The sequence below is a fragment of the Rhododendron vialii genome, chromosome 2a (assembly GCF_030253575.1).
Source record: "Rhododendron vialii isolate Sample 1 chromosome 2a, ASM3025357v1".
Taxonomy (NCBI): Eukaryota; Viridiplantae; Streptophyta; class Magnoliopsida; order Ericales; family Ericaceae; genus Rhododendron; species Rhododendron vialii.
Genome location: NC_080558.1, coordinates 437,143 through 462,213, shown reverse-complemented (window position 1 = coordinate 462,213; position 25,071 = coordinate 437,143). Strand labels below are relative to the sequence as shown.

Here is a 25,071-nt window from a genome sequence, read left to right as displayed (position 1 = left end):
CACGATACTCAATATATAGTCATTCAACCAAGCAAATTGCAATTTAGGAGATGGCATGAAAATAATGAGATTCAAAATTTTAGTGTACATACAAAAGTCTAAAAATAATTTAAAGATGGCACGAAAATCCAAAAGTGTCCAACATTTTGAGATAGAGGGAGTACAATTTAGGAACAAGTTTTGGAAAGGTTCATTGGAGATGCTCTTAGGCCCCATTCCACTAAGGGAATAAGTACTTATTTTTTGAATTAAAGGTGATGTATTGTAAGAGAATGACCTGTCTCCTAAAGCGAGAAATAAGTACTCAAAAAATAACCTTAGCGGAACGGGGCCTTAGTCTTACCCAATAGAAAGTACTAATTTTATGTGTTAAGTGTGTGTTAATTTAGAAAGTGAATAGGCTACTTGCACTTTCTTGTTTATCTAAAGCACAAATATACGAAGAAGTAAGTTTCAAACACCCCGTCAGATCACATCCTAAGGCACCACGTCACCACCCTGTCCCTGTGGTTTCTTGACTTCACCTCCCGAGGCACCACGGTAGATCTCGCTGAAATTGGAACGAAGTTCAAAAAACAATAGAAAATAATAATGAGATTGAAATTCAAAATTCAATTATACCATACCTCACTTTGTCTTTCACTCCATAAAACCTGTTATTGTGATAAGAATTAGAGCAAAAACAGACCACATCACAAGTGCTATTACGGAAATAGACCACAAGTGGTATTACAAAAACATATATGAAGCAAAAACAGAATAGTTTTTACTATTCTGTTTACTTTTTGCATTGAGGGTAACATATGTAACTGTGATATATCGTGTTTTGATGTAAATACATGAGCAGTTGAGAAGGGTTGGTTAAATTCCCAAAACCTTATTACTTAATATCTCTATTCTTCTCTTCGCCCTACATCTTCTCTTCAAATACAAGCCCCAGTTTGACTTGTTACAATCAACTCAAATAATAAAGACACAATCATAAGTAGGTCAATATGACTTCAGTTCATTGTTAGTCCGTTGGAAAAAGGTCTTATTCTCCAGATAATTATTGGAAGCTCATGTCTACTTTCTCATACTGAATTATCACATGCTCTTGGCAACAAGAAGTTACAAAACACTTGAGAGGTTCGCAACATGCAGTGTGCCTCACCTGAATGTTGCACAACAAAACATTTTCCCTGCCTCGACCTCCACCTCTTGATTACAATAAAATATCCTTTGAGCACAGTTCTAATGGCTAAGCACACTATCTAAGTCCCCATCAAAAACCCACAGAAGTCTAGGACTAGTACATAACCAGCTTGGAGAAGAGACTAACTTTTACTTAATCAATCACCAAAACTGTAGATATATATTCCATAGATACACTTCGTTTTCCCAAAAAGTGAGAGACTCAAATGTATTCTCCTTGATAAGCTGAAGGTTGCAACTTCAAAAGGTTATTGCCCAATGTCCTGATTAAGATATACCTATTTTTTGCATGATTTGCATAATGGGGCCACAGTCATACTCCACCCATGTTTTCACCCTTGGAACCCCCATGGTTAACCATTGAACCAAGTATGCAGAGGCGGCTTCAGAATTACCACGAGGGTAGTCATTTAAAAATTTACACTTATCAATCTGTTTTTGCTAATTTAACACTGTATTTTTCAATGGTGAAATGAAAGAGAACGCCAATACGTTAAACCAAAGGTTCCTAGCTAGTTGTTCCCCGAATCTATCAATAAAACTCCCTTTTCTTCTTCTTCTTCAATGCATTCTCTTCTCCAGTTTAATTTCCACCAATTTTAGTCACCGAACTTATCAAACTTTTTTGAGATATAAACCTATACAAATCACCTGTCAATAATCAAAGTTTTCTGGATTCATATATGTACATGTAAAGTTCAAGCATACAGAATAGCCGAATAATAGTTGTAAGAACTTACCCACTTTTACAACTTCGTTATATCTAACGAGACCTATAGCAGCGACTCCACCATTGTATCTCTCTGTCTCCCTATCTCTCTCGCTCGGTCCCCCCTCTCACTACAAACCCTAGAACAAGGACCTGTTGAAACCTAGGAGTATATCTAGGCGAGAAATTATCTTACGAAATGGGTAATACAGGTGTGTCTCATCAAAGGGCTGGACTTCTTGTAGTTGTGCCTATCTCATCAAGTAAATTACGCTTTACCAGTCCTCAGCAATATTTTCTTTTTGTTGTAAGCAGTGGCGGATTCAGGATTTCTATACAGATGGATCATCTTTCAAGCATTACTTTTTTTTTATAGGAAAATTATTTTGTCCATCGTCCATAGGCTATCCATGGTGAGAAGAGATTGTCTCACCGACACCATGGGATACAGGAGACACTAGAAATAGCATGAAAAAATCAGTAAACCAATAAAAGACATGTTTTGCGTAACTGACTGAACCGAATTTTCAGACTTAGACGAGATGATGAGGGTTGAAGACTGATCGAGATGATGAAGGTTGAGGAGGATATGATGAGTTTCCGCCGTTCGGTGATTTGGGCGAGAACAATTCGTTTTAGAGAGAGCAGCCAGTGCTCACGGTGTATACGCCTAAGTAATAAAATAACACGAAAATTGCAGATGGGTCACATGACCCATTTGTGCTCACGTTTGGATTCCCTAAATTTAAAAAAGAATTAAAATAACACGAAATTGCAGATGGGTCATGTGACCCACCTGTGCTCACGGTGTATACACCTAAATAATAAGAATAAGATAAAAAATTCAAGAAAACTGGAGTTACTACCAAAATCACCCATTTCATTCTTAAACTAACCAAATCCAACCCATTCAGTCCAATTGGTAACGGGTGTTAAAATTTTCGGAAAAGTGGTCACATGTCAAGTACATGCCTTTTTCAACCCATTCCAAGGACACAAAATGCCATTTCATCTCTATCTATTACTCCTAAAATCAATCAACCCTCTCCCCCACATAACTCATCCCCTCCCATATACTGCATCCAATCGGGCCTTTATCCCCTTCCTTCCTCACCCGTCAAACGAGCCGCTAGTGAACTTCACATGAGGGTACATATGGCACTTATTTTAGCGACCAGGTCCAAATCAAAAAGCATGTGTTCGTTTCGGATTGAATCCAATCCATTCACTACAAGAAAAATTGCATTAGGTGACGAATGAAAATCGTCGCAAATTGTATGTTTTTCGTCACAAATAATATAGGTAACAAAAAAAAATTTGTCGACTAAAGGTTGTCGAGGATTCCTACCTGGTGACGAAATCTATTTTTCGTCACCTATAGTGCCTTTTGGTGACGAAAAATTTCGTCACGGAAAAATGATTTGTTGACGAAATTTTCTTCGTCACCTATTGTGCTTTTTTGATGACAAAAAATTTCGTCACAAATTATTCCCTTTGGCTCGTCAAAGGTGACCCATTGGTGACGAAATTTTTCGTCACGAAAGACATTCTTATATGTGAAAAAATCTCACTTTCTTGCTCCTACGGGGTTTCGAACCCGAGTCTCCTACGTTTTGCACGCATGCTTTAACCAACTACACCACACAAACTTTGCAGCATATGTTTGAAATATCTAATATATAACACATACATTGAACATTAAAATATATTTTGAACGCCATTTTGAACTATTAAACATTAAAATTAGCAATTTTAATAAACATGAAAGTCATAGCTCTTTATGTTATTGTTCAAACCCAATTTAGATTATTTCAATCGGAGTTCTGAGTAAAGAGTTATGCCCGAAATATACTTGGTGACAAAGCGTAATTCATAAATTTCGTCACCAAATGATAAATTTTTCGTCACTGAAAACGTAAAAAGAAGACGAAAATATTTTTCGTCACCAAATTGGTTCATTTGGCGACAAAATATTTTTTCCGTCACCAAATAGTTATCTTTGGTGACAAAAAATAATTTCGTCTCCTTTTTTACTCTTTTGGTGACGAAAATTTTATTTCGTCGCCAAATAGGAGCCTTTGGTGACAAAAATATCTTTTTCGTCACTAAATAGTTATAATTGGTGACAAAATAATTTCGTCAAGGAAGCTATCAAAACAGTGACGAATTTATTTTTTTGTCGCCAAATATATTCATTTAGCGACGAAATTAAATTTTGTCGCCACTTTTTCGTCACTAAACATACTTTTTCTTGTAGTGATTTACAGGCCTACTGGAGTATTAAAAATGGAAGCACATATACAAAATCTTTTTTGAAGCACACGTTGTGCATAATGAATAAAACACTGGAACAAATACATATAGGCAGAGGAATTATTTCGAAAGACAGAAATATACACACGTAATAGCTGAATAATAATAGCTGTAAGAACTTACCTATTTTTCTGACCTCATCGTATCTGATGAGCCCCATCACCACTCCACCACCGTCAAGAACAAGAATGAGCTGTGGATGGAAACATAATGTATACGGTCGAGAAATTCTCTTATGAAATGGGTTCTCATCAAGGGCTGTACTAATATTTAGTTGTCCATCCTAGTATGTTTGTTATATTATATCAAAGACCGGAGATAATGGGCCAAGAATCTCAATTTCTGCCGACCCTTTTTGGCATCAATTCTCCAATCAAGCCCCTCAATGGGAGAGGCTGCAGTGTATTACCCAGGGGCATTTGCATCTTTTCACCTGTTTTGTGGTGGGCCTATGGTAATGTTTGGTAAAGTTCCAAATGACTAATGTGGGTTTTCTGACTTTGCAACAATTCCGATTGTGTCCTGAAAAAAGGTATGCTATTTTGGCTTTATGCGTCTGGTATTTCGGGTTTTGTTCAGGGGCATTTTTGTCTTTCCACCTTTCCGCCTCTGACACGTTCATGCGTATTGTAGGTGCCTAATCGGTTTCTTCCCCAAACGAGAGAGAGAGGAGAGAGCAAAGGAGGAGGATAGAGAGAGGAAGGCCGATCTGGTGAACCCCGATCAACCCATAAAATGGACAGAGTTCGACGCCGACGACTGAGTCAACGACCGACAATGTGTAGGGACGCTTACCTGGTACGTTGTCGATTTAGATCTCGAAAAACACCAAACCTCCATCCACATCTCTCGCTCTATGTAGAGACCCGAAAAATCTTAATTATTGAAAATATTTATTAAATGCTTAATTGGAAAAAAATGGGTTATGTGGTGATTATTTGAATTGAGGATTGAAATGAAAGAATGAAAACTTGAGGGTGTGTGTGTGTGATAAAAAAATATAGGGGTATAAATATGGGGGGGGTGTGTATGTAGGAGATAACATTTTCATCTCTCATATCTGTTTCTCATCTCTCTCTCTCTCTCTCGCTCTCTCAAAACTTCACTCTATCTCTCAAGAAACCCAAGAATCAACCTCTCTTCGGCCTCCCGATCGTGTTCTCTTGCTCGGAAATCTTTGGGTCAAGCTTGGAGGAGAGATTTCTTCGATTTTGAAGTTCAATGAGGCTAGGGTTTGTTCAAATCTCGTAGATCTTGGTTTTCGTCACGAGGTAGAGATTTTTTTACCTCTTTTATGTGTTTATATGTTGATTTGATGTGAAAATCGAACCTTGATCGTCCACATTCGTTCTTTGGAAAGTTGTTAAAAAAGTGCAGAAATCGCCCAGGGATCGATCCCCCATGCAATCGCCCAGGGATCGATCCCCCAAGCATGAGGGATTGATCCCTCAACTTAAAATTGGATTTTTCACCTTGGGGATTGATACCCATGAGAGGAGGGATTGATCCCTCCCCTCTCTGAAAATTCTGCTCGCCTTCTGGGTTTCAGCCCAATTTTAAGCGGTCATAACTTTCTCGTCCGATGTCCGATTCTTGCATACTTTATATCGATTCGAAGGTCCTAAAGTCAACTTTTCATTGCCACTAAAATCATCTTACAACTCTTAGTAAAAAAAAAGTAATGACCATTTGAGTGGGGGCGTGTCAATCTACCATCATCCGCTAGCTACCCTTAAGATTCTCGTTCTGTCGTTATGACTTTCTGTGATTAGTGGATATTATTCTTGACTCATTGGCCTTCCGTTAGTGAGGAACGAAATAGAGAATTACTTGGTTAAAACTTCGTTTGAATGCATTCGATTGATTGTTGGTTCTTGTGAATGTCTATGATGCATTTGTGATAACGTTGGTATATTGTATGATGTCTCATCTATGAATGTGATCATGAGGGAATCTTAACTTGCATATTATATGAGAAAGTAGTTGTTTGGGTCGGAAGTTGGTCTAGGGAGTCTTGTAACGCAAGGGGTAGTAATACGGATACTCAAATGGATCTCGTAACGCAAGGGGTGATAATACGGTGATCCAAGTTGTTAGAGTTCTTTGCAACTCAAGGGGTGGTAATACGGTAACCCTAGTAGTGTCATATGGTATTGCAAGTGGTGGAAATACCAATGGTGGAGATTGGTGATAGCGAGTCATGTCGAAACTACTAGAGTCGCGTGAGTATTATGAACAATGTGGCCAATTGATGATAGTGGCATGTCTTAGAACGATTGTTGTGAATAATTAGCATCCCTTTGAGTTGATTGCTACCCATTGATTGAACCATACCTTCATGTCTTCATCTTTTGCACTTATCACCATATTTGCTTATAAGATTTGTAAAGATTTTCCTACTGGGCTAGTGTAGTTCAACCTATCTTTTTTTTCAAGACAAAACGTTGGACAATAGCTTACATGCTCTATGTGCTTGGATGTGAAGATTTTTGGAACCTATCCTTATTTAGTTACTTGAACATCTTTGTATTGACTTTCTTTTGATGAAGATGAAGATGATTTTGTAACTAATTATTCTTGAATTCCTTTTGATTAACTCGTTTGTAACTTAATACTTGATGGTGCCTATATTTAAGCTTATTTGGTGCGGGAGTGCCAAAGTTGTATATCTTTAAACCTCGAGAATTGTTTGTAAAGTTAAACAAGTGGGAACTCATTTTGGGTATTATTATGTTATGCGAAAATCTTTTTTTGAAATAGAATATTTATTTATGTTGAAAATCGAGAGTGTGACAAATTGGCATCAGAGCGTCTAGGTTTGAATACTTGAGACCGTAGGGAGACTTCAAGTCTCATGGGTTCGAAATGTCACGCATTTTGCATAACATATGTGTGCTTGTGTGCATTGACATCACTTGTCTTATATAGCTTTACATTTCTATATAGTAGAGTAGCGTAGAGTTGCTTTGACCCGTGTTGGGATAGTTCGGGGCTTTGACCTCATGAAATAATGTTGTTATTGATGAATCTTCATTTTCTTATAATTTGTAGTAAGATGCCTCCGAGAATGTGTGCTGGAGCAGGTGAGGCCGAAAGTAGAGTTGGTCGTGGCCGTGGCCGAGGGGTGCCGGTTAAGGATGAAGCTAGCCATCATGGGGAAAATTCGGATGGGAATCCGGGGAAGGGGTCGGACATGATCAGGGAGAGGAAGTACTAGTCGTCCAGAATCCTTTTGCTAGGGATTTCGTTGAGGCTCTTGCAGCTGCAAACCTTCTAAACCCAGCTCCTAGGGAAAGTGCAGATAGCCGTGCGTTGTCAGCAATGAGGGAGTTTAGTTGTAGAAATCCACCTACGTTTGATGGGTTGAGCAGTGACCCTCTCGTGGCCGACCGTTGGTTGGCTCAAATCCGAAAACTCTTCAGGGCTCTTAAAATCTCTGAGGATGACTTGAGAGTCAATATTTTGGCCGTTCAATTTACCAAAGAGGCGAATGAGTGGTGGGAGTCGGTTTTGGAATTGAGATATTGAGCAAGATGTGGAGAACTTAACTTGGGCCGAGTTTGAGGTGCTCTTCGATGAGCAATATTTTCCGAAAATGAGTCGTGACCAATTGAGAGACGAGTTTGAAAAGCTAGAGCAATGTGATATGACCTTATCGGAGTATGCTTTAAAGTTTCAATCCTTGTCCTGTTTCACGCCAGAGTTAGTAGCTACTAAAGAAAGGAAGTGTAGGCAGTTCGAAAGGGGCTTGCATGACATCGTGAAAAAGTTTGTTGTGGCACAATGCAAAGGAAAGTTTTCCGAAGTCGTTGAGTGTGCGAGGAGTATCGAGAAGGAGCGTAAAAATCACTATCCACTGATGAATAATTGCGTGTGGAAAATGGAAAGCCCAACAACCTAAATTCACTGTCAACATTGGCCCAACAACTTCGTAGAACACGAAGAAATCTACTAAACCTTAGCCCAGTAATAAAAGGGCCAGCTTCTGTCGGCCGTTGGGCCTCCGACAACGTCTCCTCGGCCCCCAGCTTCCCCTCAACTGAAAAGTCACCTAACCAATAATCCACGGACGCGTGGACAATTTTGCGTCTCAACGACGTGTCATCCATCCACTTACGGCATAGTCGAGTCAACTCGGAAAAATCTCAGCCCCCCTCTCTCTCTCTCTCCCCTAATCGCCTTTTTTTTTTTTTTTCTTCTCTCTCTCTACAAAATCGATCGAAGGTTGTGTCTCTATCTCTATACATACAGAATCGATCGACGGTGGTTGTATTGTATCTATCTCTAATTCTAACGTAAGAATGGCGGAGGACAAGTACAACATGAAGAATCCAGGGGTGAAGAGGATTCTACAGGAGGTGAAGGAGATGCAATCAAACCCTTCCGATGATTTCATGAGCCTCCCTCTCGAGGTCGGTCCCTCAATATTGTCTATAATCCCTACTACTCCTCTATTTCTATACCTTCTTTTTTAATTTCTCAATTCTAATTGAGCTAGGGTTTTTAATTGGGAAGATCCATCGTTATCCTCCTTCAATTTCGCGATTTTTGTTTGTTTCATGAGATTTGAGGCAATTATTTCTCTTGTGATCGTGTGTTCTTGTTATTTTGGCAATTACTCGACGTAGTTTTCTCATGAAGAGCAACCGTCCAAAACCTTACGGGCACTAGAGGTTTTCCTGGTCGATAAGTTCAGGGCCTTCAAGCACTGGGATTAGATTAGATTAGATATAGATTTTATTTGTTTCGTTGTTTTTCCCATTTTCAGGTCATGCGAATTTGTGTAATTCTGATTGTTTTTGCTCCTTTTCAATTTTTGGAATTGCAATCTGTGGCTCAGATTATGATGGATTATGGCTTTAACGGAGATTGGTGTCTTACCACTGACTCCAGTGTCCTAATGGTCAGATTTCGTATTAAAATTTAGTGACCCTTGTTTAATTAGGTGAAAAATATTATTAATAAGAAAATGGACCGCCTTCATCTGTGTTTTGGCGTGGATCCAGGAATTTGATACAGAGGGCACCTTGTTTTTCGTAATCAACTATAATGAATATAAGTGTTCATGACAAAGCACAAATCCCTTAAGCTAACAATAAGCTTAAAAACTTGAATTTGATTTCTTGTCTCTTAGTGGCTACTGGCTTTGGCAAGTTGTTATTTTACCTTTTTTATTTTGCATGATATAGGTAATCATTTCATCCCCTAGGATTTATACAAATTTATTTCATGGTGCAGTTTAATGTGAGCTGACTTGTTTCAATAGTGGTTGATTGGGGAGTAGTAGGTGTCAAATCACGAGTGCAGGTTTATTAAGCTGACTTTTCTTCAGTGGATGTTGATGGGGGCCTTCAATTGGTTTAGTCAATCTTGTCTACTGTTAGTTGCATGGGATTTAAAATTCTTGTTCTTTGGTGATTTTCGTAGTTTGTGTTTGCACATGAATCTCTTACTCATGAATCAAATTCAAGATTTTCATTCCATACTTGCAGAGTTGTAGATCCTGATCATATGCTTGATGTTTTTTTCCTTTTGAATTCTTTACTTACATGTTCCGCTTGGAAAATTTTGTATTCTCAGGCTTGTATGTTTGTTGCAGGAGAATATATTTGAATGGCAATTCGCAATTAGGGGACCCTGTGATACTGAGTTTGAGGGAGGTATCTATCATGGAAGAATCCAACTGCCTGCAGAATATCCGTTCAAGCCTCCATCATTTATGTTGTTGACGGTAATGTGTCGCTGTTTTTAATAAACTCGTGACCAAGTTTCCCTATCTGACATCTGTTATACGGTAGTCCATGTTGTCAATTGCTTTTACCCAGGGGGATTGTCTTATACTTTTAACAATCAATAAACGAATTTATTCTTCAGGGTTATGATAGCTAACCTATTTTTGTTGCCCTTGTTTCAGCCAAATGGTCGCTTTGAAACACAAACGAAGATATGTCTAAGCATATCCAACCATCATCCTGAGCACTGGCAGCCGTCATGGAGTGGTAAAATCTTATTTCGCGGATAATTTTAGTATAATGTTATCACTCCTCAAGCTATCTTTACATATTGTTGTTTCTGAGACCAGATTCTGCACCTTACTTGCACCAAGGAATTGAGCAATTTCACTGCTAGGATAATTATTAATTTCAGTGTGGCTAATTAGCATTGTGCATACCGATGCTCTGGACTATCAATGAAGGAAGTATGGTAATGTGCACATAAATTGATATGGGTCTCTAGGCCTACCCTCTCTGATGCCATTTGGCTTTGATTTGGGGGCATGGTTTTACAACAAAACGTCATTGTAGCTCCTCGGTTCTTGGAGGTTTAGGGGGGCCACTGTTTTAGTGGTATTCTGAGAGCAGCCACTTTGTGCATATATTGCCAAAGGTTAGGTCTGTCTCCAATCATCCCCCGCCCATACCTCCAATGATTGGGGACTAGATGGGTTATGTTATGTTGTTGTTGTTATAGTGTGGCTAATTAGCATGGAAACAACCTCGTTTGAACCATTGTGAACAAAAATATGAACTGGCTTGGGTTGTGTTGGTAAAACAAGTAAGTTTATGAGAATTAAGTGGACGTAAGATAGGTAGACAACTCCCTATTTATAGCATATATTGCAGTGAATGGATTGGTGAAAAAGGATTCATGTGGTTGATGCCTAGTGATTGGGGCACTAGTCTTGGTTTGCTTTCGATATGTTTGCAAACCTTTGAATGCTATGAGCCCATATTATTCTTTATTCATCCTCTCATGATTAATAGTTACTATATTATAGACGTAGCTGTAAATAACATTAGGTAATTTCTAGAATATGCTGGATATTGGTAAATTGGAGACCTCTTTGAGTATTCCCATGATATCATCGGAAAACCAACTTATATCACATGCTTATCGACACACGACATTAGATTTTACTGGATTTTATTGATTGAGTATGCATTTTACTGCTTGCAGTTAGGACTGCTTTAGTAGCTTTAATCGCGTTCATGCCCACCAACCCTAATGGTGCTTTGGGCTCCTTAGACTACAAGAAAGAAGAAAGGCGCACTCTGGCAATTAAATCTCGGGAAGCTGCTCCAAGATTTGGTACTACTGAAAGGCAAAAAGTCATCGATGAGGTTTGCTATGGGCCTGGATTCTCCTTCTGGTATATGTCCTCTCATTTATTTTTTATTCCTACCACTTACATTTCTCATTGTACAGATCCATGAATATATGCTAAGTAAGGCACCGCCAGTTCCTGAGCTTAATCCCTCTCAGCCTTCTGAAGAACATTCTACTGATGAAGCTAACCAGAGCCCTCAAGATGCTGGGGAAGGATCCACAAATCCAGCTGTGGGTGACAGGATTGTTGAAGAACCAAATGAAGGTCCTTTGAATGTGAATCTGAGAGCCGAGGGTCCTGCAGTACCTAGACAGGTTCCTGTGGGACCACCCATAGGCGAGCACCAGTTGCTGCGTCCTAGGGTTCAGAAACCGGCTGATGATAGGTTGTTCACGTTGGCCGCTGTTGGGCTTACTGTTGCCATCATCGTTCTTCTGTTCAAGAAGTTTATGAAAGCTAGTGGACATGGCGCTTATTTCATGGACGAATCGTAGTGGTTGTGGTTTTATCCGTGTTTTGTTCTGCCTCGGGATTTGAGATAAAATGTTATATTTTCTGCCAAACAGAGGAATTTGTATCTATACCATCTCTGTTGTTATTACGCTTATTACCAATAACATAAAGACAGGACAAGCTCATATTCGTTTGGCATGGGATGAAAGAGATTATAAGAAGTTTGAATTATATGCGAATTGCCTCATTGTAATGATAACCAGTCTGCTGATATCTCATGGATTTTGTTGTGTTTTGGACGAGAGAGGATATTCGCAACATCTTCAATATTGTGTATACGTTATAGCTTTCAGGTTAGCGAACTTTTGTGTGCAAAATCCATTGAGGGCAACAATGGTTCACGTATTCTTTTTGCAACCAAGGTAATCACTGGAATTAAGTTGAGACGTCCATTGAGGGCAACAATGGTTCACGTATTCTTTTTGCAACCAAGGTAATCACTGGAATTAAGTTGTCGTCTCAGGACAACCCGTAAATCACTCGGAAGTTGTGTTCTCAAGACAACCCCAGGGATTCGTCCATGCATACTTTTTTAATGACTGCTCAATCGTTTTAGAACTTGATGGTAAACCAAAAGCTTTTTTAATGACAACCCCAGGCCCAGGGATTCACTTTTACCAAGTGCAGGTGTTAGAACTTGATAGTGAACCTAAAACTTTCGACTTTTGCAAAGTTGTCCACTCGACTGTATATATAGACACCAAATTGTCCATTGATTTCACTTTTAGTAAGGAGTAACCGTCCACCGCTGGGTCGTTCGGGAATCATTTCTGCAAGTTGCAGGTAGGTAAAAATCATGCCGCTGCCAACAAGAACAATTAAAAACAAAATCTCCGATTTTACGGCTGCTAGATACTTGGCAGTAGCCGGTTGACAAGTTTTTTCTTTTCTTTTCTGTATTTTTTTTTATTTTATCGGCAACCGATTGGCAAGTTCGTATGATACTTTGTGACCTTGGAAAATATTAGAATGCGGGGTTTATTCCCTACCCTCAATCTCCCAAAATTGAGAAGGGGGAAAAAATGGTGGCCAATTTTCCCTTCATCCCCTCAACTGAAGAGCCTCCCTTAGTTTCCACTCCCTCCCTCCCATTTTATTTATGAACCAAACATCGTTGAAAATTAAAAACATAAAATCAGAGGAACTTTCTTTGATACAAAGAATACATATTGGCTGAAAGAAAACTATTTAAAACAGTTTCCAGAGGCCGTAAGAAGGAGAAAAGAATTGGCATCCTAGATTGAAATTGAAGATCACATTAGCTCAACATTTCTGTTAAATTATAGCCGAGGTTGCAATACATCCATGTTAAATTTTCGTTCGAAATTTGCTCGATTTATTCGCACACACATTTTCACAAGATCCTATATCGATCTCTTCATTATAAAAGAAGGTAACGGTAACACAACAATAATGAACCATTTACGCTAAAAATCAGCTCCACTTCATAGAAACAAACCAAATATTGAACAAGGTCACAAAACACTTACAGGGGTCCGAGTCCCACACCCACGCGAGTGCCTGTGAAACCCACAACCACATGAATGTTCTGTGCCATAATAGAAATACATAAATACATCGCAGATGATCACTTGATCAAAGAAACAATAGCAAGGCAATTGCTTGTCATCTTAGAAAGCTTGGCATTGAATTCCAACAACACTGGCGAAGAAGCCTTCCCGGCAAGAAAATCATCGTTGTCGCTGAAATCCGTTATGGCTGCACTAAGCATGCTGTTCATGGTGCCAACATCACGCGAAGAAAGTGCTTCAAGCGCCTTCTGGAAATTGTCAAGAGCGTCATCATAGCTATCCTTGCAATCACTTATAGTGGAAGCAATATCGGGAGCAATCCCTGGAGAGGCAGCAATCTTTGTAGCTGCGGCAACAGCAACTTGTGTGTGTTCAGTAGCGGCTTTTATTGCAAGTTCCACAACGGAGATGGGGTCGGTTTTGCCATTGAGCAAAGGGGTGATTGATGAGATGCAAACTTCAGGGAAGTCAGTGGCAGCGCATATTTTCTTGAGTGATGGATCGGTGTGTGATGATTGTGAAACTGCCTTCATCAAACTTGGAAATATTGGAAATAGCGATTTTGGTTTCTGGTTTGAAGCGGGTAGATGGAACGGAACAGATTCCGGCGCAGCAACTGGTTGTGAAATTGGAGAAGCATACGGAGATGGAGAGGCTGTTGGTTTTGTTCCGTTGATTGGAACACATATGGCATTTGCAGAGTTGAAGGTTATGAGGGAGAAGATGGAGAAGATGAGTAGGGTATGATGATTGAGAGGCTCCATCTCGGTTGCTCTTTGGAATTGGAGAAAGTAGAGAGAATGAAAATGGGAAGAAGGTGGAAATGAGGATATTATTAGCTGAGGAAGGAAAGGGTAGTTACAACTCAAAACAACCAGTTACCCATGAAAACAGGATGACCATTGAGTTACTTGGAGTAAGTGAACTAGTGTTGTGCGCACATCATGTCGCTGTGTTCCTGCCAATAGTAGGAGGACACGTAGCCATTTTTCAGGAAAAAAAAGAAGAGCAGGGATGGGGACAATTCGACTTCGTGTCGTAAGACGGGGAAACAACAATGCTTGAATCCGCAGTTCACCTGATAATTTTTATAACCTGATCCTTGTTAACTGTCTTGGCCTTGTTTCAAGGAATTTCGTTGGTTGTCTGACTTGCCTTGACCTTGGGACTACCTAAAATTTTTGTTTGATCAGTAAATTAAGCTTGCAACCTACACAAGTTTTTACCATATATAGGAGGCTAGATATGGTACACTGAACTTGTGAGAGGAACTCCAACCACAAAGGGGATACAAGCTCTACCTGGATTTCCTTTTTTTTTTTTCCCCCTCTTTGTTCTCTCTAGATAGTAAGTTCTCGTAGGGTCAACGACTTTGGTCTTTTTTCACCCCCTCTTTCTTTGGTCCCTCCGTCTTGAGGTCCACCAAGTGAATGAAACAATGGTGTTAGTTTCCAATTTTGGATTCAATTTGCTTCATATCTCTTCCCGTAGTTGGGTGGAAGGTGGGTTTTATACTGAACACTGCTACTTTATACAAATGTGACAGAAAATCTCTTATCCGAATACAAACATCTTGAAAGTTATGATGGGATGTGTGTTTAAAATCGTGGTATTGAAAATTTCATCATATTGGTTATATAGCTTTATGTATCGGCCAATACGATAAGTGAATAATACATAACGACCGATACGATATGTAACGGTCGTTATTTAAAACTGGACACTCAAGACATCTTTCTATGATGATAAACTTCAATTCTGTCACAATAAGCCATCTACTACCCAGAGAGGGGTGCAGGAATAATGGAGCGCAATTAAAACAAACATATTTAGCCACCCAGAATAGCAAACCATTAGGAAACTCTAATTGCTTCTTGGAAATCTGAGTAGTTCAAAAGCAAATTTTATTCCCACAAACTATGGATTATCACACTGTAACCCCACACGACACCATCTGCAATCAACTTACTTGTAACTCCTTGTACATTCAAATGAATTGAAACATAAAGAAGAACTCCAAGAAATGTAATTAGGAGAATGAAAAATTAATACAACTTCATTCTGGATCGCGTGTGGACTCAGTTCTAACGAGAAACATAAATCCAGTTCAGATAGATGGAGCATAGCAGTCACTCATGATCCAAATGCTTCACAACCGTCACTGGACAAGAAGCATTATTCACCACATAGTTGCTAACACTGCCCATGATAGCCCTGGAAATTAAAACAGGCAAATAAAACCAAGAAACAATCAATTTCCATAGATAACATGGCCCACGTCACCGATGGAATTATGGTTTGCTTTAAAACTTCACAAAAACTGACTCAGTTCCAAAAACAGGTCGTTAAAAATGCAGTAACTTTATAATGGGTGCTCTTCTCTGGCAAGCTCTTACCAAAGAGATCGTCTATAGAGAAAGCCCAAGTTTAAGTTGCCATAGCGAGGATTTGGAGTTAGTACGACACATGAAGAAGTGTACAAAAGGAAAGTTCAGGGCGTCCCACCAAAAGTTTCATCCTTGCAGAATTTTAGATTTGAGTTCTGAAAAAAAAAAAAAAAAAAGCAATCCAAAGAAATTAACCTCTTAAGCTTGCCAAGGCCTCTGTTCCCTATAACAAGGCAGCTCAGAGGAATATTATCAATTGCTTCGCATATCTTCTCCCGAGCATCTCCCCAATAGATCTTCAAAACCACCACAATCTGTTCCACAATCGCACAAACTTAGTTTCCATTGTTAGAGAACCTCACAATTTTTGAAAACTCAAAAGGGTTTTTGAGGAAAAGACACTGCACCTCTTTCTGCGCAGCAGCAGTATTGGCAATATCCAATGTTTCAGGATCCGGCTTCACACCATATTTCTTCAAAATGACGGGTTCAGAGAACTCTCTCAAAGGGATTAGAGCTGCCCAAAATACACCAAATACAACACCCTTTAAGTACATGATGAAACACATCTACTCAACTCAAACTAGACTCTATTCCAATCACGTCCAGGACTGAGTCCAGAACACACGCATAAACAGATCAATTAAGTGCCATTCTGGAACTCAAAACATCCCACTTTCGGTTTTTGATTACTAAATAAAGGAAACATAACCACAAAGTGACAATATCATGCTTTTGAACGATGCCATGCCATGTTATATAATCCAACCCCATTATTTTCTAAATTGTGACATCCCAAGATGATCATTAGCCGAAGCTGTGTTTAGTATTTACACTTATCTTAGTAGCTGAGAACTATATTAAAGAAGAACGGCACGTAAAACTCTAGCAGAGGAAGTTCACCCAATCAATAGAAGTATCCCAGACCAAACAAGAAAAGCAACCAAGATATAAACCAAGCTTTGATAATAATGGATATAGTTTGGATCTCTATCATGAAGCATAATATCTGACCCTAAGTCTACGACTCTACATACACAACTCTCAACCAGACAACCACAACTCCAGACACAACTGCATCCGGAGCCATTCGATGCATGTGAATTCATGTGCATCGAATGGTTCCGGACGCAATTGTGTCCGGAATTGTGTTCGAGTGATGCACACCATCTGAGGCATGTTTCCAAATTCCAAGAAAGCAACCGTTCTTCTGCCTTAAAGCAATTTCCTTTCATGAGTTTGATAACTGCTGGGGGATCTAGTCTCCATAAACACCTAATGATTACTCCCTCCAAAGGTAAAAAATCAGCCACAGCAAATTTCCCGTTTCTGAATTTGTTAAAGAAAGTATTTTTTTTTTAGATCTCCATGGCCATCACCAAGATCTAGATTTCAAGAACAACCATCAAAGAATTAAGGCTCCACAAAACTACATTTTACCCTTCTTATTACCCCTCGAACAATAAGTTGACCCCAAGAACAGACTTTTACGTGTTTTAAATTAGTCCCAGCTCAGAATTCAAGAGATAATAAATCAACTGCATTCAAATTCATACATACACATCCCCACAAACAAACATATACTACATGGGTATATATATAGATAGAGAGAGAGGGGGGGTTACGGGAGCCGGTGGTTTGCCAGAGCTGCATCTCGCCCGCCTCATAATTGCCTTCGGGGAGAATGGTGATGAGGATAAGGTGATCCCCGGCGCGGACAAGGTTATCCACCGCCCACTTGAGTGCTTCCCTGCTGCATGGGGAGAAATCAATAGCGACACCCACCCTCCGATCTCCTTCCATCTCTGCCTTCTACGATTTCCTCTCTCTCTCTCTCTCTCTCTCTCTCTCTCTCTCAGTGTGTGTCGATCGGCGAATCTCCCGGGAATCGGACGCAGAAAGAGAAGGAAAATTAGAACCGCTTATAGTGCGGTGAGAGAGAGAAAAAGTAAAAATAAGGAGTAAAAAGTAGTACTGTACTACTGCTATATGTGATGTTTCACGTGAACCGTTAGATTGTTGTCCACTCACTAGTCTAGTGGAGGGGAGTGGCTGTGGAGTAGAAAGCAACGACCGTCGTTCTTATGCTGACTTTGAATATGCCGTGATGCGCAGATGGTGTTTTTACAAAATTATTTTAGTAATTTATTGCTGGATTTAGATTAGATCCCAAATACTACTACTCAATTGTGAGTGGTGCAGTAAAGTGACATAATTTTATAGATAATATAAAACCATTTTAGTCTGATTTAATTTTTTAAATAAACTAACATGATTCGCTATTTAAACACTCATTGATTGAGTGTCTTGATTGTCTTACATCATTGGAAGGATACTTTTGACAATGTGATAGTCTAATATATTCTCTAAATCTAACTCAAAACTTAGCCAAATGCGATGTTACGTTAAAACACACACTTTGTAGTAGTTGCTAATTAATTACCTGCAAATTGCGTGGAAATAAAGCCGATTTCGAAGCAAAATAAACGGTTTTGGACTAATCACCTAAGATTATGATTCTCAAACTTTCGCAATGTCGTGGCGGTTTTACCTGATCTCCTCGTCCTTCTTCAAGATTAATTAGTTTTTGCTTTGTAGATGTTTTCAACTCACCATGTTTGGATGGATTCAAATTAAATAGCTTTATAGGGATGGAAATTACAAAAATAATAGATAACAATATCGTTGATTTTTAATTACTGAAAGCGCTGATGAACGATCTTCTTTATTTTAGGATGCAACTCACCTTCACGGGTTGAAGCCGGATAGCTTGAAGCTTAAAGGGCCATTCGTAGATTTGTAGTTCTGCCCCTGTAGCGGATTGTATGTGCTACTTTCAATCCTTAATTAGTAGCGAGTATTAGGTGAGAGGGCTCCTATCTCATAGCAGTTATACTGTGCTTTCTGGATACCTTTCATTGACAGCCTTGCTACTCTTGAAAAAGAATCGACAGAATAGCTAATAGCATGAAAACAGATCCAAGTAAAGTATAAAGGTGTTGGAATCCCCATTGATGGAGTATGGGTGGAGAGTACCGAAGAGGAACTTAACATTTGACACTATATTAATTAAGTGGACTATTCTAAAATAATTAAAAATGAAATAACGACCTCCCTATACTTTTAAAATTTGAGAAAAGCTAAAGAACGTCAGATATTATATGCCTGGAGACCCTATCCAATTTCTGCTTTCGATCTCATTCAAAAAGAAGCCAACTAAATCAAATCGGGTTTTACTTTTCGCATAATTCCGATCGGGCTTAGTGCATGGTGTAGCTAGCTCGGGTGGCTCGGCTCTTCCTTCATCGAATAATTTGTTGGATTCGTGGTGGTAGCTGCCACGACGACATTGATGGTGACCGGAGTTTTATTTTCCTGTTTTCATTTTCTGTTATTTTATGTTGAGGTCTTCTTATCCAACGGAGGGCTCCGGAATTTGGGTGTTTGTAGCCTCTGGACAGTTTATTGTTCAATATGAGCATCTAATTGTCTATTTTTTATTTTTTTTTTCAAAAAAAAAGGGGGATTAGTTGATTCATTTCCCTTGCCATTAGTGTTGAAATAAACAGTAAGCTTGATTGGGTTTGTGGAATTGGCAGCCTTTGTGGACTTTGTGGAATGGATGAGGCTCAGCCGAATTCGTGGAATTGGCAGCCCACGCTTGAAGACTTGGCTCAGCCGAATTCGTGGAATTGGCAGCCCACGCTTGAAGACTTGGAAGCCTCGCATGGCTATGAACAATTGTATGAGTTCCTCTATAAAATACAGGTTGTATTGAGAGAAAAAAATGTGAGTGGAGTAAGAGAATGAGAGAGTTACAGAGAGAGAAATTCCTCCTCTTTGTATGTTATTTTCAGATTGAATGAGTTCAATATATGTGAGTGTGTTTGTGCAATTCTCTTGTGAGTTTCATACATTATAAGTGTGTGATCAATACTCCTCCACCCAACAAAGTGGTATCAGAGCCCCAGGCTCATCCGTAAAAAAAAAAAATCTCTCACAAAAGAAAATACCTTCGGTATTCTACTGCTTGTGTAGCCCGCCCAGAAAGCAATTCACTCAAAATCATATTTTTGAGTTCAAGATCGTCTCAGCCACACCAGTCGGTCGCCATAAAATCCAGCAACAAAAACGAGCCGCCTCTTGTCCAGTCGAAACAACCACTGGGTTGAAGGCCAAAATTTCGAATTAATCGAAAACTTGTTTTGACACATAAACGAGTTCTTTGGACTCAGAAGTTCACCAGGGATTTTTCCGTCGCCGAAAAAATTCCGGTGTGGCCCTCACGCGCTGCTCGAAGAGCTGTTATCCAAAATTGCAGAAACAAAAATCTTATCCAAGACTCAAATTGATACCTGAGTCTCGTGCATCTCGACGATACGAAGAGATTTGTGCAAGACCCATCTTGAACGGAGGTGTACAGAGGTTGCAATTGCCGTTCGACGGAGTTGCGGCAAACACGCGTCTCTGTTTTTTTTCTTGAGAAGAAGACGGAAGAAACAGAAAAGTGATAAAGGGAAAAAGAGGTGGTTGATTGGGATCTCAATTATTACAAACCAAAGAGGTAGTTGGTTGTCTGATCCCATTACTCCTACCGAGCTACTTTCCATAAAAGCTGGTCCACCGAAGGTTCAATTGCAGTCTAACTCCTGTACTTTTGAAGTTATCTAGTCAAAGTTCAAAAGTTGCAAAGATTTCACTTTGACCCCAGTAAACTAGATTCCATCATTTCTAGTTTCGATGGCTAATGGAACATCCCAAGCTGTTATTCCAAAGCTCACCAAGGATAATTATGATAATTGGTCTATCCAAATGAGAGCACTGCTGGGTGCTCAAGATGTTATGGAGATGGTAGAAGAAGGTTACGATGAACCCGCCTCAAAAGAAGCTGAAACAGCTTTAAAGGAGGAACAGAAGACCACACTTCGTGCCGAGCGAAAGAAGGATTGCAAAGCCAAGTCCATCATCTATCAAGGACTTGACGAAGCCACATTCGAGATCATCGCTTCCGCCAAAACTTCCAAAGAAATTTGGGAGAAGCTGCAGAAGACCTACAGAGGTGCTGACAAAGTAAAGAGGATTCGCCTTCAAACACTACGAGGTGAATTCGAGTCTTTACGAATGAAATCCTCAGAATCTATTTCTGAGTATTATGCTCGAATTATGGTGGTTTCAAATCAAATGAGGAGAAATGGCGAAACTCTCACCGACACGAGAGTTATAGAAAAGATCTTGCGATCTTTGGATCGCAGATTCGACTTCATCGTTGTTACGTTAGAAGAACTTAAAGACGTTTCAACCATGTCTATTGAAGAGCTCGTGGGTTCGCTGCAAGCCCACGAACAGAAGTTGCACAGAGACGATGATAGAGCCCCGGAACAAGCTCTACAAATGAAGTTATCCCTCAATGAAGGAAGGTACGAGCAAGGGGGGACATCTCAGAGGGGACGAGGCTATGGTTCCCATGGAAGAGGCTCTAGAAATTCAAATTCCAGAGGCAGAGGTGGCAGAGGATTCTCCAGAGGAGGGAATCAAAATCATGCTCCAAGAGGAGGTGGTCGAGGACAACAAAATTATGCTCCAAGAGGAGGTGGACGAGGACAACAAGGTCATAATCCACGAGGAGTAGGACAAGGCAGAAGAGGCAGTTACAACAATCGTTCGAACGTTGACAAAAGTAACGTTCAGTGTTACAATTGCGAAAAGTATGGCCACTATAGCAACGAGTGCCGGGGAAGATCAGCATCAGATCAAGTTGGCGAAATAGCCAACTATGCAGACAAGGAGCCATCAGGAGGAGATTCAATGAGTCTCATGGCACACAGCCCAATCGAGCAGGATCAAGGTACATGGTTTCTTGATTCTGGAGCCAGTAATCATATGACTGGCTCAAGGCAGCTTTTTACTGAACTTGATGAAAAGGTTCAGGGAGATATTTCTTTTGGTGACCTCTCTAAAGTACCAGTTCGAGGGAGAGGTGATATTATAATCAAAAGGAAGAATGGAGATCATGCATTCATCTCTAACGTCTACTATGTTCCAGACATGAAGACTAATATTCTTAGTCTTGGACAATTCCTTGAGAAAGGCTATCAAATTAGCCTGAAGGATATGCAGCTGACGGTTGCGGATGCTCGAGGGAAGCTGATAACTCGAGTAATGATGGCGAAGAACAGGATGTTTCCGCTAACTGTTCTTCATGACACGCCAAAGTGCCTCAATGCCATTATCAATGACAAAGATTGGATATGGCATCTCAGATATGGGCACCTCAACTTTGAAAGCTTGAAGCTGTTGGCAAATAGGAAGATGGTTAAGGGCTTACCTCATATTCAACATCCAAATGAGGTATGCGAAAGCTGCATTCTTGGCAAACAACACCGCAATAACTTTGGAAAGCAAGTTGATTGGAAAGCATCTATGCCTCTCGAGCTAGTACACACAGATGTTTGTGGTCCATTAAAGCCAATCTCAAATGGTCAGAACAGATACTTCCTCACGTTTATCGACGACTATAGCAGAAAGACGTGGGTATACTTTCTGAAATTGAAGTCAGAAGTATTTGAACAGTTCAAAGAGTTCAAAGCTCTTGTTGAGAAAGGAAGCGGCTACCACATTAAGACATTGCGGTCAGACCAAGGAGGAGAGTACACTGGAGATCAATTTGAGGGATTCCTTAGGCAACAAGGAATCAGACACCAGTGCACACCTGCCTATACTCCTCAACTAAACGGTGTAGCTGAAAGGAAGAATCGCACCATTCTCAACATGGCTAGAAGCATGTTGAAAGATAAAGACATGCCCAAGAGATTTTGGGCCGAAGCAGTTCAGTGTGCAGTTTATCTACTGAACAGGTGTCCTACGAAGAATGTGCAGTCGAAGACACCACAAGAAGCATGGTCCACTCACAAGCCAGGTGTGGGTCATCTCAGAGTGTTTGGTTGTATTGCCTATGCTAAAGTTCCGAAGGCTAACAGAACCAAACTCGAAGACAAAGGAGTTAAGTGTATCCTTGTTGGATATGGTGACAGAACGATGGGATACAGGTTGTATAATCCCATCACTCAGAAAGTGATTTTCAGCAGAGATGTCATTTTCGAGGAAAATGAATCCTGGAGCTGGGGTCAAATAGAAGCTACCAAGAATATGGAGCTAACACTTGAAGATGAAGAACAGGTACAAACCAAAGATGTACCTGGTAGACCAGAAGATCAACCAGCATCTTCCCGTGGTTTCTCTTCACCACAACAAGGTGAACCATCCTCACCAGTTGAACGAGAAATTTCAGACATGAGGCCCAGAGGAATTCGGAACTTGAATGATCTGTATCAGAATACAGATCAGATGGATGCAGATTTTACCATGTTCTGTCTGCAAATCAGTTGTGATCCAGTTAGTTTCGAGGAAGCTACCCAAGAAGGAAAATGGAGGAAGGCTATGGATGAAGAGATTCAGTCCATAGAGAAGAACAAGACTTGGGAGCTAACCTGCCTCCCAAAAGGTCACAAGGCAATTGGAGTAAAGTGGATCTACAAAGCTAAGAAAAACGCTCAAGGAGAGGTTCAGAGATACAAGGCAAGGCTTGTAGCAAAAGGATACAAACAAAGAGAAGGCATCGACTATGGCGAAGTATTCGCCCCTGTTGCCAGGATGGAGACAATCAGGCTAATAATCTCATTAGCTGCTCAGAAAAGATGGAAGATCTACCAGTTGGATGTCAAGACAGCATTCCTGAATGGCCTTCTAGAAGAAGAAATCTATATTGAGCAGCCATTTGGATATGTGAAGAAAGGTCATGAAGACAAAGTGTACAAATTGACGAAGGCGCTATACGGGCTGAAGCAAGCGCCTCGTGCATGGAATACCAGAATTGATAAGTACTTCCAAGAGAATGGATTCGAGAAGTGCCCTTACGAACATGCACTCTATATGAAGAAGGAGACTGATGGAAGCCAGTTGTATGCATGCCTCTATGTTGATGACTTGATTTTTACAGGCAACAATCCAGCCATGTTTGAAGCATTCAAGAAGACGATGTTTCAAGAGTTCGAAATGACGGACATCGGACTTATGGCTCACTTCCTAGGCATTGAAGTGACGCAAAGTGACGAAGGAATTTTTATCTCCCAAAGCAGGTATGCCATGGAGATACTGAAGAAGTACGGGATGGAGACATGCAATCCTGTGACGACTCCAGTCTACAGTGGACTGGAACTGAAGAAAAGTGATACTGGGAATGTTGATCCAACCTATTTCAAAAGCTTGGTTGGAAGTCTGCGATATCTAACCTGTACTAGGCCAGACATACTCTATGGTGTTGGGCTAGTCAGTCGATACATGGAGACGCCAGATCAGTTACACTTGTTCGCAGCAAAGCGGATTCTCCGCTACATCAAAGGAACTCATAATGACGGACTATTCTATCAGTCAGGCGGTGACCTGAATCTTTCCGGCTATTCAGATAGCGATTGGGGAAGAGACTTGGATGAAAGGAAGAGCACAACAGGGTTCGTTTTCTTCATTGGAGATACTGCCTTCACTTGGACATCCAAGAAGCAAGCGATTGTGACATTGTCATCTTGTGAAGCTGAGTATGTTGCCGCTAACTCAGCTGTCTGTCATGCTATATGGTTAAGGAATGTGCTGAAGCACTTGGGCTTTCTGCAAAAATTGCCCACAGAGATCTATGTCGACAACCGCTCTGCAGTTGCGCTTGCAAAGAACCCGACTCATCATGAAAGAAGCAAGCACATCGATACCCGCTACCACTTCATCAGAGAGCATGTAAAAGCAAAGGAAGTGGAGTTAGTTTCTTGCAGGACATATGATCAAGCAGCAGATATCTTTACGAAGCCCCTCAAACATGAAGCTTTCGTCAAAATGAAGACAATGCTTGGAATGAAGAATCTCTGAGAATCAAGCTTAAGGGGGGATGTTGAAATAAACAGTAAGCTTGATTGGGTTTGTGGAATTGGCAGCCTTTGTGGACTTTGTGGAATGGATGAGGCTCAGCCGAATTCGTGGAATTGGCAGCCCACGCTTGAAGACTTGGCTCAGCCGAATTCGTGGAATTGGCAGCCCACGCTTGAAGACTTGGAAGCCTCGCATGGCTATGAACAATTGTATGAGTTCCTCTATAAAATACAGGTTGTATTGAGAGAAAAAAATGTGAGTGGAGTAAGAGAATAAGAGAGTTACAGAGAGAGAAATTCCTCCTCTTTGTATGTTATTTTCAGATTGAATGAGTTCAATATATGTGAGTGTGTTTGTGCAATTCTCTTGTGAGTTTCATACATTATAAGTGTGTGATCAATA

General features: G+C 40.2%; 3 protein-coding genes and 1 non-coding gene across 6 annotated transcripts; 2 read left to right on the top strand and 2 right to left on the bottom strand.

Moving 5' to 3' along the window:
• Positions 1-8,336: 8,336 nt before the first annotated feature.
• On the top strand, positions 8,337-12,016 carry LOC131315925 (ubiquitin-conjugating enzyme E2 32). 2 transcript variants are annotated; one of them, XM_058345168.1, is made up of 6 exons: positions 8,420-8,445; positions 8,490-8,628; positions 9,816-9,947; positions 10,131-10,215; positions 11,174-11,337; positions 11,423-12,016. In XM_058345168.1, exons 2-6 carry the CDS (start codon positions 8,518-8,520, stop codon positions 11,816-11,818), a joined length of 888 nt encoding a protein of 295 aa, XP_058201151.1. In that variant the 5' UTR covers positions 8,420-8,445; positions 8,490-8,517; the 3' UTR covers positions 11,819-12,016. The 2 variants fall into 2 exon arrangements, with proteins under 2 accessions (XP_058201150.1, XP_058201151.1); XM_058345167.1 differs by having other exon boundaries at positions 8,337-8,628.
• LOC131318222 (small nucleolar RNA snoR100) lies at positions 10,405-10,512 on the top strand. The gene has a single exon (XR_009197557.1). It is a non-coding gene; the product is annotated as a small nucleolar RNA snoR100 (small nucleolar RNA).
• A 1,242-nt stretch (positions 12,017-13,258) lies between the features above and the next one.
• On the bottom strand, positions 13,259-14,397 carry LOC131315923 (pectinesterase 1-like). The gene has a single exon (XM_058345164.1). It carries the CDS (start codon positions 14,131-14,133, stop codon positions 13,426-13,428), a length of 708 nt encoding a protein of 235 aa, XP_058201147.1. The 5' UTR covers positions 14,134-14,397; the 3' UTR covers positions 13,259-13,425.
• An 859-nt stretch (positions 14,398-15,256) lies between these two features.
• On the bottom strand, positions 15,257-17,855 carry LOC131315924 (universal stress protein PHOS34). Of its 2 annotated transcripts, XM_058345166.1 has the most exons (4): positions 17,382-17,855; positions 16,164-16,273; positions 15,952-16,070; positions 15,257-15,583 (listed from the first exon to the last, which is right to left on the bottom strand). In XM_058345166.1, exons 1-4 carry the CDS (start codon positions 17,557-17,559, stop codon positions 15,499-15,501), a joined length of 492 nt encoding a protein of 163 aa, XP_058201149.1. In that variant the 5' UTR covers positions 17,560-17,855; the 3' UTR covers positions 15,257-15,498. The 2 variants fall into 2 exon arrangements, with proteins under 2 accessions (XP_058201149.1, XP_058201148.1); XM_058345165.1 differs by having other exon boundaries at positions 15,257-16,070; positions 17,382-17,752.
• Positions 17,856-25,071: the final 7,216 nt, after the last annotated feature.

Coding starts and splice junctions, on each gene's coding strand:
- LOC131315924 (XM_058345165.1), bottom strand. CDS start 17,559: ATGGAAGGAGATCGGAGGGTGGGTGTCGCTATTGATTTCTCCCCATGC. Junction 16,274..17,381: donor CTGGCAAACCACCGGCTCCC/GTAACCCCCCCT, acceptor TATTTTGGGCAG/CTCTAATCCCTTTGAGAGAG. Junction 16,071..16,163: donor CTGCTGCTGCGCAGAAAGAG/GTGCAGTGTCTT, acceptor ATTGTGGAACAG/ATTGTGGTGGTTTTGAAGAT.
- LOC131315925 (XM_058345167.1), top strand. CDS start 8,518: ATGGCGGAGGACAAGTACAACATGAAGAATCCAGGGGTGAAGAGGATT. Junction 9,948..10,130: donor CATCATTTATGTTGTTGACG/GTAATGTGTCGC, acceptor CCCTTGTTTCAG/CCAAATGGTCGCTTTGAAAC. Junction 10,216..11,173: donor CTGGCAGCCGTCATGGAGTG/GTAAAATCTTAT, acceptor TACTGCTTGCAG/TTAGGACTGCTTTAGTAGCT.
- LOC131315923 (XM_058345164.1), bottom strand. CDS start 14,133: ATGGAGCCTCTCAATCATCATACCCTACTCATCTTCTCCATCTTCTCC.